This window comes from Mya arenaria, chromosome 11, assembly GCF_026914265.1.
Source record: "Mya arenaria isolate MELC-2E11 chromosome 11, ASM2691426v1".
Taxonomy (NCBI): Eukaryota; Metazoa; Mollusca; class Bivalvia; order Myida; family Myidae; genus Mya; species Mya arenaria.
Window position 1 is genome coordinate 47,290,703 of NC_069132.1, and position 21,454 is coordinate 47,312,156.

Genomic DNA, 21,454 nt, shown 5'->3' on the forward strand with positions numbered 1-21,454 from the left:
GTACTTCGTCATAACCCGGAAATAAACCGGAAGTCACCATGCCGCAAAGGCTTATGGTCTATTGGAAAGTCGAGAATTAGTAAACCATAAGCTAAGATATTTTTTTTTTTTTAATTTTATCGATATCGGAATTAAATGTTCACCTTACTTTATTTGTTAATGTGTTGAAGGTGACATTAGTAAAATTTCATAACGATTGTCCCGAGTTATTTTGATTTAGAACACTACACAGTCAGCGCACAAAATGATTGGTCGAGTCAGTCATGTGATATGATGTTTTCACGGGAACTTCATAAATCTTCGTGTTACACTTTGAAAAGAACATTTTCCCTTTGTTTGTGTCATTATATGCTCGTTGACCGTAACTATTCATTGTTTTTAAACATATAACAAATGCATAAACTATTAGACGGCGCCCTTTGATGCCTTGCATCAGTGGTCTTTCTTGATATCTTATAGGCTGCTAGATTCCTTTAACATTTCTTGTTTCGTGGTAAAAGTACGTATTTGCGGCTAGCATTCGGAACTTCTCGGCAATTTTAACGAAAACAACTGCCGTCAGTGTAAAATCCCAATCGGAACACCTCGGCCAGTATGAAACAATCGGAACTCCTCGGCTAGTATCAAGTCTATCTCGAAGCTTGCCCGCAGATGGCCGAGTTGTTACGATTGAGTATGAAACAGGAATTGTCTCAATCGTAACAACTCGGCCATCTCCGGCAAGCTTCGAGATAGACTTGATACTAGCCGAGGAGTTCCGATTGGAATTGTCTATCTCGAAGCTTGCCGGAGATGGCCGAGTTGATACGATTGTGTAAAATCCCCCTCGATAACCTCTTTGGTGTCTATAAAAATAGTTGTAGGATAACCGGTCTGTGTGATCTCGGATAGAGGAAGAAACACTCAACTCATCTTTATTTCCCTTTTAGGTATTGCAAAAGACACACATCAGGAATAAATATGGTAAGTTACTAATGTCTTATTTTATGGACAGAGAGTTCGTTTTATTTGACAAGAGCCGAAGAGGTTGAACATTATATTTGTCAAGTTATACACAGGTGTGTCATATCGAGTTGTCTTTCTTTCCAATTATTATTTCAATGAAATCACCGTTTTATGGGTCTTATAAGTGTTTCTTTGCGGTTTACATGTATTTGTGTAGTATTAATCTTTGAGAAACCAAAATGATTTCCGGTCAGGCCTGTGGATTACCATATCGCGCTCCGTATTTGAAAAGATTGGGCAGGGCACTTAACAAATACTGTACAAGTATTTACCTATGGGCATATTTTTGAGGCCTGAAATGGGGGCGTTCATTTGCAGTGAAAAATAAATAGAAACTAATACAAACCATGACTAAACAATCCATAAACGCTTATAATTGGCATGAAATTTAAATGAAGATTACTGTTCATGACTTATACTAAAACAGTATATATATATATATATATATATATATATATATATATATATATATATATATATATATTATACAGTACAATTACATATATACAGTACTGTTCACTGTTTAGTCAAGTATCAACCCAAAAACCACTGAAATAGTTTATACATTTTTTTATAGAAATTTTCATGCTATTGACTTTCCATCAAATGATATACCATTACACTTCCAATCAAATAAAATTTGCTTTCTATCAAATGAAGTACACTTTCCATCAAATGAAATTGCTTTTAAAACTTAATGATATTTTGAATTTGTGTATCACATATGGTATGTATGTAATGTGGCCTTTATTTTACAGCCTGGACTCAACTTGAACCCCACACAACAAGCCCGTATGTAGCATTTTTTTCTGAAACAAAATTATGAATGGTTTATTCATACTGGTACTGTGTGTCTCTGGTAGTTTTTTTGTGATGAAAATTTTAATTGAAAAACTGTTGGTGTGCAATATCTCCAGAAACCATTTACTCTTTCAGGAGAATTTTTGAAATTTTTAGAGAATAACAAATACTACAAAAATAATGAAGTAAATAAGTACATTATTTTTGTAGTATTTGGTATTTTCTTGAAATTCCAAAATTTCTCCTGAAAGAGTAAAGTTCTGAAGATATTGCATACCAACAGTTTCTCAATTAAAATTTAGTGACATTTCAAATTGAAAATGTGTTACTAAACAGTGAAAGAATTGAAACAGTAGCAAAAAATGAGGCACAACTTAAATGTCCTCCCTTTCACCCAATACATTCCTAAACTATTTTTTCATATTTGTGAGAAGGTAGTTATTGGCTGTTTTAGGGAATTCAGCCATAAAACAAACCAAAATATGCCCTTATATAATCCACACATCTTAAATTTTCTTTCCCTCCCTCCTACATGTAGAATTGAAAGAGGCGTTCGTTATCTTTGACACTGACCAGGACGGGAAAGTGGACAGGAGCCAGGCCACCCAGATCATCCGCTCTGTTGGCATTTCACCCACAAACGACAACTTCTCTGACATGTTGGGACGTAAGTAGATACATGTTCTAAACAGTGAAGTTATGTATTTTCATATTATTAATGTCGCTGAATCTTGCATCTTACCCAAATAGAGTTTAAGCTCAACTTAGCACGAAATGCTCAGGAGAAGCTATTAGGATCACCCTGTGTCTGTCATCTGTTGTCATGCTTTAACATATTGCTTCAAACTACATCTCTTCTTAAACCAAAGGGTGTATTTTAAAAAAACTATATAAGAATGGTCCTTGGGTTTTCTCCATTGAAATTTGCTAAAAAATAAAATTCCATACATATCTCTGGATGCCATGGCAACAAAAAGGAAAATCTTTAAAAAAATATTAATGTCCAAAACTATTAAGCTTAGATATTCGGTATTTATCATTAACTAGTGGTCCTCTTCTAAGCTTGCTCATACTGTGCCCCTGGAGTCAAAATGCCACAGGGTCACTTGTTTTACATAATGCAGTCATAGAACAATAACTTCAAAAATATTTTTGTCCAAAACTACTAGAGCTAGAGCTTGTTTGAATTTAGTAAGTCGTTCTCTACCATTTTTGTTGTCAAAACTGACCAAACCCTTGGGGTCACCTGTTTAACTAGCCTGAGAGTTAATATATATTTTTCCTTGTTAACACGATACAGCCTTCAGTTTTGATAATATCTCGATGAAACTTGTACGGTATCTGTTGCTTTTATTTATTATAAATTTATAATGTTATTGTTTTTATACTTAAAGACTTAATGAAATCTATAGCGCGCTTGCCGAATGGGTATTACCTGATGCCGAGGGTAAATATACAGAGTGAACAATGTCAAATTATTGGACAGCTTTGTTATCAAAAAGCAGCCAGCATCTGATGAGTCTTTCTGTACCCCCTAAAAAGAATAAGTCATCAGCAAGTTCTAGTAGTCGAGTCCCTCAAGATTGATACTTTTTAGCTCGACGATTCGAAGAATAAGGAGAGCTATCCTAGTCACCAGAGCGTCGGCGTAACCACTTATGTTAAAGTTTTTGTACCACCTCAAATATTTTCAAAGTCCATTGACATATGGCTTTGAAACTTTCCACACTTGTACACCATCATACCCCCAAACTGTACACAGGAGGAGGTAACTCTATCAAGCATTTTGACAAAATTATGCCCCTTTTTCTACCTAAAATTTACGTTAAAGTTTGCGTACCACCTCAACTATTTTCAAAGTCCATTGACATCTGGCTTTGAAACTTTGCACACTTGTTTACCATCATGCCCCAAAACTGTACACAGGAGGACGTAACTCTATCAAGCATTTTGACAAAATTATGCCCCTTTTTCTACTTAGAATTTACGTTAAAGTTTGCGTACCACCTCAAATATTTTCAAAGTCCATGGACATCTGGCTTTGAAACTTTGCACACTTGTTCACCATCATGCCCACAACCTGTACACAGGAGGAGGTAACTCTATCAAGCATTTTGACAAAATTATGCCCCTTTTTCTACTTAAAATTTACGTTAAAGTTTGCGTTTCACCTCAAATATTTTCAAAGTCCATTGACATCTGGCTTTAAAACTTTGCACGCTTGTTGACCATCATGCCCTCAACCTGTACACAGGAGGAGGTAACTCTATCAAGCATTTTGACAAAATTATGCCCCTTTTTCGACTTAGAATTTACGTTATAGTTTGTGTACCATATCATGTATTGCATTGAAATCTAATCGAACAGTGATCCATGCATGTTTTGCCAAAACTTTTCAATCCATACAGCGAAAAGCGGCGGAATAGTTGAGGAGGTAACTCTATCAAGCATTTTGACAAAATTATGCCCCTTTTTCTACTTAAAATTTACGTTAAAGTTTGCGTTTCACCTCAAATATTTTCAAAGTCCATTGACATCTGGCTTTAAAACTTTGCACGCTTGTTGACCATCATGCCCTCAACCTGTACACAGGAGGAGGTAACTCTATCAAGCATTTTGACAAAATTATGCCCCTTTTTCGACTTAGAATTTACGTTATAGTTTGTGTACCACATCATGTATTGCATTGAAATCTAATCGAACAGTGATCCATGCATGTTTTGCCAAAACTTTTCAATCCATACAGCGAAAAGCGGCGGAATAGTTGAGCGGAATAGTCTCTGTGACATCTCTTGTTAATATTTATAATAATTTATTTTTTATTATGTCTTGGGTGTATTTTTAGTTACTACTTTAATATTAGACAATATTATAAGGGAATAAAGCAAATAATAAAATTGCAAGTTGATTTTTCATTTTGCAAGTTGCGTCAAAGTTAAATTCGAACCCTGTATTGTGTAAAAAATGCTTGCGAACATGATACAGTCTTCAGTTTTGATTGTATCTCGATGAAACTTGTACAGTATTCAGATATCTATAAGAGGTTGGTTCTTTTTGAAAACAGTGATGTTGACCACACAAACCCAGCCAGTAGAGCATAGGCCCTTTTGGGCCTCTTGTTTTTTTTAATTCTGGCATGGAGCTTAGATATTTGGTATGATCATTGACTAGTTGTCCTGTACCAAGTAGGCTCATAGGGTAACAACTGGACAAGCCCCCAGGGGACACTTGTTTTATGTAGACCTATATAGGCAGAAACTATATAACTATAGGCAAACATTTGCTCAAATTTTAACTGTTGGATTAAAACTGGCAACACCCTGGTGTCACTTGTTTTTAAATCTTCTTTTTCAATTTTGCTTGGAGTAGAGCTCAAATATTTGGTGTTTTGAATCTGCTCAAATTCTGTCTCTTGGGTCACATATGGCCACCTCACTTGTTTTATGTAGACTTAAATGGATAAAAAATCCTTTTGTTTAAAACAAAAGACATGTATCAAGTTTACTTAAATTGTTCTCCTTACAGTGGTCAAAACTGGTCACACGCTGTGGATCACCTGTGTTACATAGAATTAAATAGGAAAAAAACTTTTAAAACTTATTCTTTAAAACTGCTAGGTCTATTGCTTAGATATTTGGTATGTAGTATTGGCTAGTGGTCCTTTACCAAGTTTTCTCCTGGGGGTCAAAACTAGCCAATGGGTCTCACTTGTTGTACTGCCTTATATAAGAAAATCTTTTCAACAAGAACACTTCTACTACTAGTACTACTACTACTGCTGCTGCTACTACTGCTGCTTCTACTCCTTAATAATAATAATAATAATAATATTGAATTGTGTACAAGATAAAAGATACAACAATCTTTATTTAATGTCGGATATATCATAACAAACATTAGCTCATTAAACTATTTTCCGACATGACAAAACAAACATACCTAACATAAGTTAACAATACATAACAATAAATTGGTGACCTTGAAATAAAAGCGAATTTAGTTTTAAAATAGTAACACATGGTATAAAGTATTTACAAAAGCCATTTATATTCATGCAGACAATTACAGGTTCCTGTTGTGAAATCCTTGAAAATCTTCTTTTTTGAAACCACATTGCCCAGCCCTTTAATATTTGTTATGTATGATATCTTGTATGTAGCATCAAATGATGGCCTTATACTAAGTTTGTTCAAATTATGCCCCTGTGGTCAAAGCTGGCCCCATCCCTTTTGACCTACTTTCTTATTTTTGAAGCTACTGCAATACAATCTGGACCATGTGTACAGTTTTGAAAACAAACATCAATGTTGTACATTGATTACCTTGACTGTGACCTTTTGACATACTCTCTTATTTTTGAAGCCACAGCAATGAAATTTGGACCATGTGTAGAGTTTTTAAAACAAATATCAATGTTGTCCTTGGATGACCTTAACCCCTACAGCATTTGACAATACTCAATCATAGTTTAATCCCTAGTTGCATTGCTTTAACAAATAAACTCATTCATTCTCTTAAAAAATAAAGGTGTAAAATTTTCACTTAGGTGAGCGGATTTAGAGCCCTCATGGCCATGTTGTCATTTCATTTCTTGAAATTTACTTTAAATCTAATTCTCAAACCTGCCCATATCTTTCCATGCTATAATTTTTCAAACTTGAGTATAGTAATAATGCTACAATCATTCACATCATATTACAATACCTGTTTTTCATAGAAAATGGGCGTATGGGAAGTATCCATTGCTACCAGCTATACTCTTGTTTGACAGTGTTATCAGCCTTTTTAACCAGGTTTTCAACGAAAACCGGGTTATTAGAATGAGGTTGTCGGGCGGGCGGGCGGGCGGGCATCAAACATTGGTTTCTGTTCAATAACTTAAGTTAGCATTGATAGATATTGATGAAACTTGGTGTGTAGGTAGCTTATGGGAAGAGCTAGCTTGGGATTGCTTTTGAGGGGGGTGGGGCTACGGTCAAGGTCACTGATACTAAAAAAAGAAAAATGGTTTCTGCCCAATAACTTTAGTAGCATTAACCGATATTGATGAAACTTGGTGTGTAAGTTGCTTATGTGAAAAGCTAGCTTGGGATTGCTTTTGAGTGGGGAGGGGCTAAGGTCAAGGTCACTATTACTTAAAATAGAAAAATGGTCATGGTCACTGTTACTTAAGATAGAAAAATGGTTTCTGCCCAATAACTTTAGTTAGCAATGACCGATATTGATGAAACTTGGAGTGTAGGTAGCTTATGTACAGAGCTAGCTTAGGATTGCTTTTGAGGGGGGTGGGGCTAAGGTCAAGGTCGCCTTTTACTTAAAATAGAAAAATGGTCAAGGTCACTGTTACTTAAAATAGAAAAATGGTTTCTGCCCAATAACTTTAGTTAGCATTGACCGATATTGATGAAACTTGGAGTGTAGGTAGCTTATGTACAGAGCTAGCCTAGGATTGCTTTTGAGTGGGGTGGGGCTAAGGTCAAGGTCGCCTTTTACTTAAAATAGAAAAATGGTTTCTGCCCAATAGCTTTAGTTAGGATTGATAGATATTGACGAAAGTTGGTGTGTAGGTAGCTTATGTGAAGAGCTAGCTTGAAATTGCTTTTGAGTGGGGAGGGGCTATGGTCAAGGTCACTATAACTAAAAATAGAAAAATGGTTTCCGCCCAATAACTTTAGTTGGGATTGACCGATATTGATGAAACTTGGTGCGTAGGTAGCATGTGAAGAGCTAGCTTGGGATTGCTTTTGAGTGGGGAGGGGCTACGGTCAATGTCACTGTTACTTGAAATAGAAAAATGTTTTTTGCCAAATAACTTTTGATAGCATTTAGAAATTGATTAAACTTGGTGTGTGGGTAGCTTATGTAAAGAGCTAGCTTGGGATGCTTTTGAGGGGGGTGGGGCTAAGGTCAAGGTCACTGTGACTAAAAATTTAAAAATGGTGTCCGCCCAATAACTTTAGTTAGCATTGATAGATATTGATAAAACTTGGTGTGTAGGTAGCTTATGTACAGAGCTAGCTTGGGATTGCTTTTGAGGGTGGTGGAGCTAAGGTCAAGGTCACTGGTACTAAAAATAGAAAAATGGTTTCTGCCCAATAACTTTAGTTAGGACTGATAGATATTGACGAAATTTTGTGTGTAGGTACTAGTAGCTTATGTGAAGAGCAAGCTTGGAATTTCTTTTGAGGGAGTGGGGTCAAGGTCACTGTTACTAAAAATAGAAAAATGGTTTCTGCCCAATAACTTTAGTTAGCATTGATAGATATTGATGAAACTTAGAGCGAAGGTAGCTTATGTGAAGAGCTAGCTTGGGAGGTGGGGGTCAAGGTCACTGTTACTAAAAATAGAAAAATGTTCTTCTGCCCAACAACTTAGTTAGAATTGATGGATAGTGATGAATCTTAGTGTGAATATAGCTTATATGAAGCTGCAGATTGAACTTGCTCATACAACAAATTAATTGGCTATAATTTCTGATTGCCCATAACAAAAACCTGGTTTCGTCGCATTGCGGCGCTTCTAGTTTAACTTAATTTAGAATTGGTCAATAACTATATCTATTATTCTCAAACTTTTGAGGGATGTTGGTCTTGGCTTTAAATTTATGACTTGGCTGTCATTAGGCATGCATGGATTTTTAGCTCGACTATTCGAAGAATAAGGAGAGCTATACTACTCACCCTGGCGTCGGCGTTGGCGTCACACCTTGGTTAAGGTTTTGCATGTAAGCACCTTTAGGTCATTATCTCAGTAAATACATCAGTTATTGCATCGAAACTTTGGATATGTATTCCTAACTATCTTGCATACTAAATTTATGAAGTTAGATAACAATTATTTGAATATAATGCAAATAATAGGCCTTTATTATTCGAATTAGAAATTCTGGTTAAGGTTTTGCGTGCAAGCACCCATAGGTTAATATCTCAGCAACTAATTGAGGTATTGCATTGAATCTTTATACAATGGTACTCAACCATCCAACCTACATAAATAACCAAGTTAGATAACTCTAGTTTGCATTTAATGCAAACAATTGCCCTTTCGACTTAGAAATTCTGGTAAAGGTTTTGTGTGTAAGCACACATAGGTAAGTATTTCAGCAACTACTTGAAGTATTGCATTGAGAGTTTATACAATGGTACTCAACCTTCCAACCTACTTAATTAATCAAGCTAGATAACTCTAGTTTGCATTTAATGCAAAATAATTGTCCTTTATTATTCGACTAAGAAATTCTTGTTAAGGTTTTGCATGTAACCACATTTAAGTCAGTATCACAGCAAATATATCATGTATTGCATTTAAACTTTAGACATGTATTCCCAACTATCTAATCTACTAAATTAATGAAGTAAGATAACACATTTTTGAATTAATGCAAATTATGGGCCTTTATTAATTGACTTAGAAATTCTGGTTAAGGTTTTGCATGTAAGCACACATAGGTTAATATCTTAGCAACTACTTGATGTATTACATTGAAACTTTATACAATGGTTCTCAACCATCCAATCTACTTAAATAACCAAGTTGGATAAATCTAGTTAGCATTAAATTCAAAAAATGGCCCCTTTTTTATTCGACATAGAAAATCTGGTTAAGGTTTTGCATGTTACCACTTTTAAGTCAATTCCTCAGCGAATACATTATGTATTGCATTGAAACTTTACACACAGGCTCCCAACCATTTAACCTTCTTATTTAATCAAGTAAGATAACTCTATCTTTTATAATATATAATTTTTGCCCCTTATTATGCGACTTTGAAATTCTGGTTAAGGTCTTGCATGTTAGCACACATAGAATAATATCTCAGCAACTACTTGATGTATTGCATTGAGACTTTATACTATGGTATTCAACCACCCAACTTAATTGAATAACCAAGTTAGATAACTGTATTTTGCAAATAATTGCCCTTTATTATTAGACTTAGAAATTCTCGTTAAAATTTTGCATGTAACCACATTTATGTTAATATCTCAGCACATCATGTATTGTATTAAAATCTAATCTAACAGTGTTCCATGCATGTTTTGCTAAAACTTTTCAATCCTTACACTGAAAAGCGGCGGAATAGTTGAGCGCGCTGTCTCTGTGACAGCTCTTGTTCATAAACATCTCTTGTTACTTTCTTGTTTTTTTGCAATGTATTAATATCCAAATGAAAGGAAAGCAACATTAAAGTTACAACTTCACAGCAGATGCAAAGCTAGCATAAGTAGGTTTATTAGTATCCTAATGGTAGAGCATAAAATTATATTAGGCTATGGTTTGAATAACATTTCAGTTCCAAATGATCAAATTCATAGTTATTTTTATGCCCCCCTATAAAGAAGAGGGGGTATATTGCTTTGCACATGTCGGTAGGTCTGTCCGTCCATCCGTCTGTAGACCAAAGCTTGTCCCAGTGATAACTTTACAATTCCTAGATGTATTGTCATCAAACTTGACATGAAGGTTGGGCATGAGTAGTAGATAACCCCTATTGATTTTAAGAGTCATCAGGTCAAAAGTCATGGTCACAGTGACCTTTAATAGTAAAAGGTTGTCAAAGCTTGTCTGACTGATTACTCTACAATGCCTTGACCTATGGTCATCAAACTTGACATGGAGGCTGGGCCTGACCAGTAGCTGACCCCTATTGATTCAAGGGGTCATTGGGTCGAAGGTCAAGGTCACAGTTACCTTGAATACTTAAAGATTGTCAGAGTGAGAACTTGACAATGCCTGCAACCATGGCCCTCAAACTCGACTAAGAGGTTGGGCCTGACCAGTAGATGACCCCTATTGATTTAGGGGGTCATCGGGTCAAAGGTCAAGGTCACAGTGACCTTGAACGCAAACTTAACAATTCTTGGCCCATATGGTCAGCAAATTTGACATGAATGTTAGGCCTGACCAGTAGATAACCTCTATCGATTTTAGGGGTCATCAGGTCAAAGATCAATGAGAAAAGGTTGTTTGAGTGATAACTTGTAAATGCCTGCATCCATGGCCCTCAAACATGACTTTACTATCGATTTTAGGGGTCATCAGGTCAAAGGTCAATGTGAAAAGGTTGTTTGAGTAATAACTTGTAAATGCCTGCATCCATGGCCCTCAAACTTGACTTTGGTGTTGGGCCTGACCAGTAGATGACCCCTTTTGGTTGTTTGACAAACATCTCTCGTTAAAAATATAGTCAATTTGGTCCTGTGATAACTCAAGTATCAAAGCTAGGTTCATGAAACTCATGAAAATCAGTATGTGGATAGAGGTTAAAATGGAGATTATGCACATTAGTTTATTTATTTCATCAGGCAAAGTTATGCAAGGTTATGGTCCTTGACTTATTAAAAATACATCTGGGACCTATCAATAGGAATGTCACACTGTACCTATCACTAGGGATGTAATACTGGATCTATAACTAGGGATGTAATACTGTACCTATCACTAGGGATGTAATACTGTACCTATCATTAGGGAGGATATACTGTACCTATCCCTAGGGATGTAATACTTTACCTAATCACTAGGGATGTCACACTGTACCTATCACTAGGGATGTAATACTGTACCTATCACTAGGGATGTCACACTGTACCTATCACTAGGGATGTCAAACTGTACCTATCAGTAGGGATGTAATACTGTACCTATCACTAGGGATGTAATACTGTACCTATCACTAGGGATGTAATACTGTACCTATCATTAGGGATGTATTACTGTACCTATCACTAGGGATGTAATACTGTACCTATCACTAGGGATGTAATACTGTACCTATCACTAGGGATGTCACACTGTACCTATCACTAGGGATGTCACACTGTACCTATCACTAGGGAGGTAATACTGTACCTATCACTAGGGATGTAATACTGTACCTATCATTAGGGATGTCACACTGTACCTATCACTAGGGATGTCACACTGTACCTATCACTAGGGATGTAATACTGCACCTATCACTAGGGATGTCACACTGTACCTATCACTAGGGATGTCACACTGTACCTATCACTAGGGATGTAATACTGTACCTATCACTAGGGATGTAATACTGTACCTATCATTAGGGATGTATACCTGTACCTATCATTAGGGATGTAACACTGTACCTATCACTAGGGATGTAATACTGTACCTATCACTAGGGATGTCATACTGTACCTATCACTAGGGATGTCAAACTGTACCTATCACTAGGGATGTAATACTGTACCTATCACTAGGGAGGTAATACTGTACCTATCACTAGGGATGTCACACTGTACCTATCGCTAGGGATGTCACACTGTACCTATCACTAGGGATGTAATACTGTACCTATCACTAAGGATGTAATACTGTACCTAATCACTAGGGATGTCACACTGTACCTATCACTAGGGATGTAATACTGTACCTAATCGCTAGGGATGCAATACTGTACCTATCAGTAGGGATGTCACACTGTACCTATCACTAGGGATGTAATACTGTACCTATCACTAGGGATATAATACTGTACCTATCACTAGGGATGTAATACTGTACCTATCACTAGGGATGTCACACTGTACCTATCACTAGGGATGTAATACTGTACCTATCACTAGGGATGTAATACTGTACCTATCAGTAGGGATGTCACACTGTACCTATCACTAGGGATGTAATACTGTACCTATCACTAGGGATGTAATACTGAACCTAATCGCTAGGGATGTAATACTGGATCTATCACTAGGGATGTCACACTGTACCTATCACTAGGGATGTAATACTGTACCTATCACTAGGGATGTAATACTGTACCTAATCGCTAGGGATGTAATACTGTACCTAATTGCTATGGATGTAATACTGTACCTATCACTAGGGATGTCACACTGTACCTTTCACTAGGGATGTAATACTGTACCTATCACTAGGGATGTAATACTTGTACCTTATCGCTAGGGATGTAATACTGGATCTATCACTAGGGATGTCACACTGTACCTATCACTAGGGATGTAATACTGTACCTATCACTAGGGATGTAATACTGTACCTAATCACTAGAATGTCACACTGTACCTATCACTAGGGATGTCACACTGTACCTATCACTAGGGATGTCAAACTGTACCTATCAGTAGGGATGTAATACTGTACCTATCACTAGGGATGTCACACTGTACCTATCACTAGGGATGTAATACTGTACCTATCACTAGGGATGTAATACTGTACCTAATCGCTAGGGATGTCACACTGTACCTATCACTAGGGATGTCACACTGTACCTATCACTAGGGATGTAATACTGTACCTATCACTAGGGATGTCACACTGTACCTATCACTAGGGATGTAATACTGTACCTATCACTAGGGATGTAATACTGTACCTATCACTAGGGATGTCACACTGTACCTATCAGTAATACTACACCTATCACTAGGGATGTCAAACTGTACCTATCAGTAGGGATGTAATACTGTACCTATCACTAGGGATGTCACACTGTACCTATCACTAGGGATGTAATACTGTACCTATCACTAGGGATGTAATACTGTACCTAATCGCTAGGGATGTAATACTGGATCTATCACTAGGGATGTAATACTGTACCTAATCGCTAGGGATGTAATACTGGATCTATCACTAGGGATGTCACACTGTACTTATCACTAGGGATGTAATACTGTACCTATCACTAGGGATGTAATACTGTACCTAATCGCTAGGGATGTAATACTGTACCTATCACTAGGGATGTAATACTGTACCTAATCGCTAGGGATGTAATACTGTACCTATCACTAGGGATGTAATACTGTACCTATCACTAGGGATGTAATACTGGATCTATCACTAGGGATGTAATACTGGATCTATCACTAGGGATGTAATACTGTACCTATCACTAGGTATGTAATACTGGATCTATCACTAGGGATGTCACACTGTACCTATCACTAGGGATGTAATACTGTACCTATCACTAGGGATGTAATACTGGATCTATCACTAGGGATGTAATACTGGATCTATCACAAGGGTTGTAATACTGTACCTATCACTAGGGATGTAATACTGAACCTATCACTAGGGATATAATACTGTACCTTATCACTAGAATGTCACACTGTACCTATCACTACGGATGTCACACTGTACCTATCACTAGGGATGTCAAACTGTACCTATCACTAGGGATGTAATACTGTACCTATCACTAGGGATATAATACTGTACCTATCACTAGGGATGTAATACTGTACCTATCACTAGGGATGTCACACTGTACCTATCAGTAATACTGTACCTATCACTAGGGATGTAATACTGTACCTATCACTAGGGATGTAACATTGTACCTATCACTAGGGATGTAATACTGTACCTATCACTATGGATGTAACATTGTACCTATCATTAGGGATGTAACACTGTACCTATCACTAGAGTTGTAATACTGTACCTATCACTTGGGATGTAATACTGAACCTATCAATAGGGACCGTACCTATCACTAGAGTTGTAATACTGTACCTATCACTAGGGATGTAATACTGTACCTATCACTTGGGATGTAATACTGTACCTATCACTTGGGATGTAATACTGTACCTATCACTAGGGATATAATACTGTACCTATCACTAGGGATATAATACTGTACCTATCACTAGGGATGTAATACTGTACCTATCACTAGGGATGTCACACTGTACCTATCACTAGTGATATAATACTGTACCTATCACTAGGGATGTAATACTGTACCTATCACTAGGGAGGTAATACTGTACCTATCAGTAACACTGTACCTATTACTAGGGTTGTAATACTGTACCTATCACTAGGGATGTAATACTGTACCTATCACTAGGGATGTCACACTGTACCTATCAGTAACACTGTACCTATCACTAGGGTTGTAATACTGTACCTATCACTTGGGATGTAATTCTGTACCTATCAATAGGGACTGTACCTATCACTAGAGTTGTAATACTGTACCTATCACTAGGGATGTAATACTGTACCTATCACTAGGGACTGTACCTTATCACTAGGGATGTAATACTGTACCTACATGTATCACTAGGGATGTAATGCTGTGCCTTTTACTAGGGATGTAATACAGGGATTTCTTGCATACCGGACGTGTGTGTCATGTGACCAGTGCTGGAAAATACCCATCTTACATACCCCATTTAAGATGAGTCACGCGCAACAACGCGCCACTTCTTATTTCATTTATTGTATGGTTTAGGAAAATATATTATGCCATTTCAATAAAGCGCAATCAAATATATATGTTTGCAAGACTTTTAATTAAAATTGAAAATAAATAATCGTTAAAAACCGCTATTTTTAGTTATTCAAAATTACTGCGCTTTATAACGTCAGTAAACAACGTCGCACGCGCTTTTTGGTGTAATTGTACAAAAGTTCGTTTTCAACGTCATTTTTTCCACAAATTGATAAATTTAGGTATGCAAGTAAAAATATCAATCATGTTTTTCCGGTCCAGATCGAAAAATCCGACCCTTGGCACGCTGGGTGGCTGGTAACTCGGCAAGCCTTGTTACCGGCTTAGGCACGTGCCCTCGGGTCGGATTTTTCTATCCGTACCGGAAACACATGATAGATACTTAAAGTAAAACTGGATTTAACTCTGAACCAGGATAGTAGTTTCTTCGGGACATATCTGCTGTCAGTCCCCATTTGTGCCTGCCGCCCCAATTGCAAGCAATTAAACAATAACAACTACATAACTGACTTGAAATGTTACATTTTAAAGCTAATAAAATATGTTTTAATTGCAATGGTTGTATATTTTACCAGAGAGCGAGCGTTTGTTCAGCATGGAAGACCTGAAGCGTGTCATTCAAACGAAGGCGCCAGCGTTGGAGACACGTGAAAGTCTCCTTGATGCGTTCCGCATCTTTGACAAAGATGGTAATGGCTACATTGATGCCAAAGAGTTACGTCACGTGCTTGTGCACCTGGGAGAGAAGCTGAAGGATGACGAGGTGGACGAGATGTACCGGGAGGTAGATATCACGGGAGATAACCAGATCATGTATGAGGGTAGGTAACTCTTAACATTTGTTTTGATAATGTAACATCATGTACTAAGGTAGGTAACTCATAATTTAAGGGAGATAACTGTAAAATCACACTAAAGAAACGAGATTAACCAATTCATGAAGGTAGGTAACAAGAGTCAACTGTAAATTACAGTAGATAACCAGGTCATGCATGAAGGTATGTAACTCCAAACATCATGGGAGATAACTTTAAATTAATTAATATTGTGTAAACACTCGCTTGTGAGCACGATACAGTCTTCAGTGTTGATTGTATCTCAATGAAACTTGTGCAGTATTTAGATATCCATTAGAGCTTGGTTCCTTTCGAAATCCAGCCAGATCCGACCATGCATGCCTAGATTATGGGCCTTGAAAGTATTAAAAAATAAGTTCGTCAGTAAACAATTGCTTGTGAACATGATACAGTCTTCAGTTTTGATTGTATCTCGATAAAACTTGTACAGTATTTAGATATCCATTAGAACTTGGTTCCTTTTGAAAACCAGCCAGATCTGCCCATGCATGCCTGGATTATGGGTCTTGAAAGTAAAAAAAAATGCTATTTTAAGCTAAGTCTACATGAGGGAATTCTAATTTTAGCCAAGTTTACATGTAAAGTCACAATTACTTGTGAAGGTTTGTTCAAATTATGCCCCTGGGGTCATTACTGCCCCCCCCCCCATGGAGACACCAATGCGGCAAATGCAAACGACCTTGGCGACGTTGGCGGAGGCCCAGGGAAGAGTTCTCTTTTCTATGTAAGAGATGGCCCCACCCCTTTTGACTTACTTTTTAATTTTTAAAGCTACAGAAATGAAATTTTGACCATGTGAACAGTTTTGAAAGCAAATATTTTTTACCCTCAGATTACCTTCACTTGGCACATATTAAAATAGTCCATGCAACTAATCTGCTTACAACACTTCCTGTTCTCAGATGTTGAACGTGCAGCATTTTCAGCTAACCCAAACACAAAAAGTGAACTATATATTTGTTGCCTATTGCTCAAATGTACATGCTCTGGATTGAAAATGACCACAAGAGCCATGCCAGTAGAGCATAGGCACTTTTGGGCCTCTTGTTTCATAATCAGTGCTTGTCCGGGCCATATCTTGGAATGAACTTAAGGTATTAAAATTAAACTCAAAATATAGACAGATGGCAATGAGAGGAAATGCAGTATCACAGCTTTGTCTGTCCCTTTCTTTCGGTCCTTCTGTATTACAATATAAGTAACTGTACCTAAATTCATTGCTACTGTTTACAATATTAAAGATTATAGGTGTGCTTGACCACTTATTCTTAACCAGGTTTTCACATAGTGAAACTGGTTGATTTTTATCTCTATTGGCCAAAGGCCATTTTAAGCTCTATTGGCCAAAGACCAGAAGTGTCTGTCGTTCATGCATTCATCTGAACACAATTGCTTGTTAATGTTTGTACAAATTATGCCCCTGGGGTCATTACTGGCCACGCCTCGGGGGTTCACAGGTTTGGAATACTTATATTTGGAAATGTTTTAAAATGTTTTTGTCTAAAACTGCTGGGCAGACTCTTGCTATTTTGAATAAGGCACCCTTTAATGGTCCTCTGCCAGGATTGTTCAAATTATGCCCCTGGGGTCAAAACTGGCCCTGCCCCAGTGGTCACAACTTTCATAGAGACTTACATAAGAAAAACTTTCAAAATCTTCTCGTTTCAAACCACAAGGCTCATACAATTGATATTTGTTGTAGAGCATCATAATAATTATGATGACCCTCTTCCAAGATAGATAAAAATATGCCCCTGGGGCCAAAGCTGGCCCCACCCCCAGACCTACTTCTTTATTTTTAAAGCTACAGCAATGAAAGTTGGACCATGTGTACAATTTTGAAAACAAATATTTATGTTTTTCTCAGATGACCTTGACTGTGGCCTTTTGACCTGCGTCCTTATTTTTGAAGCTACAGCAATGAAATTTGGACTTTGCGTACAAATTTGCAAACTAGTATCAACGTTGTCCTTGAATGGCCTTGACTGTGATATTTTTACCTACTTTCATATTTTTGAAGCTACTGTTATGAAATTTTGACCTTGTGTACTGTTTGTAAACAGATACTGTGATGACCTTGTTTGTGACCTTTTGACCAACTTTCTTATTTTTGAAGCTACAGCAATGAAATGTGGACCATATGTTCAGTTTTCAAAATCATTATCAATGATTTCCTTAGATGACCTTGAATGTGACCTTCTGACCTACTTTCTTATTTTTGAAGCTACAGCAATTAAATTTGGACCATGTGTACAGTTTTGCAAACAAGTATCTATGTTGTCCTCAGATGGCCTTGAATGTGACCTTTTGACCTACTTTCTTAACTTAAGCTACAGCAATGAAATGTGGACCATATGTTCAGTTTTCAAAACAATTATCAATGATTTCATTGGATGACCTTGAATGTGACCTTCTGACCTACTTTCTTATTTTTGAAGCTACAGCAATTGAATTTGGACCATTTGTACAGTTTTACACAAGTATCAATGTTGTCCTCAGATGACCTTGAATGTGACCTTTTGACCTACTTTCTTAATTTTGAAGCTACAGCAGTGAAATATGGACCATGTGTACAGTATTAAAAACAAGTATTAATGTTGTATTTGGATGAACTTGACTGTGACCTTTTGACCTACTTTCTGATTTTTGGAGTTAAAGCAATACAATTTGGACAATGTATACAGTTTTAATAACAAATTCAATGATAGGCTTTGATGACCTTGATTTTTTCTGCAATTTCGGGATCTTTGAGTAAAATAGTGATAAAATAAGTGTTTTCACATGTATTACCAGGAAAACTAAATTTTGGTCCAAAAACATGAGCGAGTCCCTATGGTTCTCTTTGAATGTGTCACAGTGTGCTGTAACTAGTATGTACATGATTTGGATATTAGCTACTGTCACTGGCACATATAAAAATAGTTCATGTCATTTAGCCGCCACTAGGTCCATGAGTCCATCCATCCATCTATGTTTTGGCTATTTCTCAGCAACTGCAAGTCTTATTCACTGAAACTGTATGTTTAAAGGCTTAGATATGATATTAAAGACATATATTAGCATTGAAAGTGAATGTATCCATAGCTTAGTGATCAATAAACCTGGTTTCTTGTCCGGGAATGGTACTTAGTCACATTTGTTGAAGATAGGTCAGTCTACTTTGCACAAATGAGAAGAAGTCGTAAGCAAATTCTGTTGTCTGAAAAGAGCTAGTGTTTTAAGATGTTGATAACAGTGTATGATGTGTACGGAGATAAAAAACATTTAAATTGAAAGTTCTTACATACACATGCATTTAATTTGAATATATCTAAACTAATTTCTTACATTATAGTATTTTTTTCTTTTTTCACTAAGTTAAACACAAACAGTTTACTTAAATAACATTGACCATTTTGTTGTTTGTTCCAAAGTCGTTCTTAAAATCATCAATATCATTGCAAAACACTAACTAGTACATGTATTCACAGGGATTGACTCTTCGAAGAATATACCGTGATAGTGTTTAAGAATTCAAATTGATTTTCCAGATATTGTACGTGCCATCGAATCCTGCATGAATTGAGAGAGACAGATGATGTGATCTGCCACCGACCATCAAAATAATATATTATCATTCCATGTTTGGTGGGGAATAGCTGCAGTGGAGGAATGGCTGGAAACCAGTTTTAATTTCATCTCAAAGGCTCTTTAAAATACATCTGCTGTCTTTTTAACCCCTCCATGTTGTACAAACAATGTGGTCTTAGGCAAATCAGAGAGTCTGAGACTAATGTTACCAGTGTTAATTTAATGCAACTGTGAACATAGAATTAACAATTTTAAATTATGAAATTAAATCATGCTGATGCTGTATCATATTTTTCTCAAAGTAACATTTTTGTCCTTTAATTTGTTGTTGTGTAACTAACAAAGTTGGACGATCCTAATATGTATACATAAAACTGGCTTGCAGTGATTCCCTCAGCTAGTTTTTGCTAGACTATGTGTTTCTGTTCTGTTACATGTATTTATATATTGTTCCTGAGTTGCCTGTATTTTCATACTTAAAATCCAAGTTCTGTGTTGCATATATCATGTTAACTATAAACAATCATTAAAAGCAAAAGATACAGTTTTTAATTTGTTAAAATTATTAACTGCATTCACTATAATGTTCTTGGTAAAAGTTCATCAAGAACCCTAGTTTCATACCTAGGGTGTAATCTCTGACCCTAATAACTTGGGTATTATCTCTGACCCTATTAGTATTCTTGATGATTGTACCCCCTGGTGACCAAAAGATAACCATTTTTAGCCGGATTTTTTAACGCGAAATTACAGTTTATAGAATGGTGGGTGTGCTGGCCATTTTTCAAGTTATGGCGTAACAATTCTGCATTTTAATTCCATGTCATAAATTCAATAGTTTTATCCAATTATTATGAAACTAGGTTCGAGTACTTTTCTGAATGTTGTCTTCAACAATTATGAATATGTGTCACCTCAGGTCAAAAACTAGCTCACTAGGTCAAATCTTATAAAAAAAATCCCCATAATACTTTTTTAATAATTTTTTCATAAATTTGGTCAGAATATTTATGAATACAGGACATTTCTTTTTAACCTGTCGTTCAGCTTCAGTATAATCAAAACAATAAATGGTAGTAAAAAGCAATTTCTAATTATTGCCCACTAAACAAACATTCTATTGAAAAAACGCCATTGTCAAAATAAAATATCCGGCTATAATGTGGCTTTCTTGTTAAGTTCAAACATCAATTTATAATGCTTTTATTTTGTATTTGTGATTTCATTTGTTCTAGCAAGCTTAATGAAAAAAACTAGGATGTTTATAATTTCTCTACAAAGGTTGTGATAACAGTGTGAAATATTTATTGATGTACATTTTCATTATTATCGATTGGTTCTTACATTTCATCGTATTGATGATAGACTTACATACGACTACTTGGCATGATATTTGTGTTCAGAAAAGGGACTCGTAGATTTTGTATGTGTTACTGTGCATTACGCCATAAAGCGAACAAAAATAGACTTTTCTTTCTTTTTCCTTTCCCCTTGAAAGAATTACTATGTTCTCAAAATAAATGTGTTGGGGTTAATGAGTGAGCCGGCTGTATCACTCTCCTTACCACCAAATCAAATCCACTGGTGAGGAGTTTTTCGTCCATTTGATGAACAATGTTTTCTTGTCGTCTCGTACAATGGATGTTCTTATTAATTGAGTTAATGTAATATAACATTAACATTTATGGTGTGAGGGTTTTCAGTTAATACAACCAGTGCATTTTTAGCTCACCTGAGCAGAAAGTAGGGAGATTATCCATCTTCCGTCTGTCTAAGCAACATTTTCCTTCAAACAACTTTTCCTCCTAAACCATAAGGACAATTTCAACTAAACTTCACAAAAATGTTCCTAAGGTGGTCATCTTCCAGATTCCTTAAAACAAAGTGGTTCCATTCAGAACTCTGGTTGCTATGGCAATGGAAAGGAAAACACTTCTCAAAGACTGCTGACAGGAATAAATAATTTCACGGAAAT

General features: G+C 36.4%; 1 protein-coding gene across 1 annotated transcript; it reads left to right on the forward strand.

The window, feature by feature from the left end:
* The first annotated feature begins 815 nt into the window (after positions 1-815).
* Positions 816-20,946, forward strand: LOC128208020 (calmodulin-A-like). The gene is made up of 5 exons (XM_052911300.1): positions 816-963; positions 1,764-1,797; positions 2,345-2,473; positions 15,628-15,873; positions 19,440-20,946. Exons 1-5 carry the CDS (start codon positions 961-963, stop codon positions 19,472-19,474), a joined length of 447 nt encoding a protein of 148 aa, XP_052767260.1. The 5' UTR covers positions 816-960; the 3' UTR covers positions 19,475-20,946.
* The last annotated feature ends 508 nt before the right edge of the window (positions 20,947-21,454 follow it).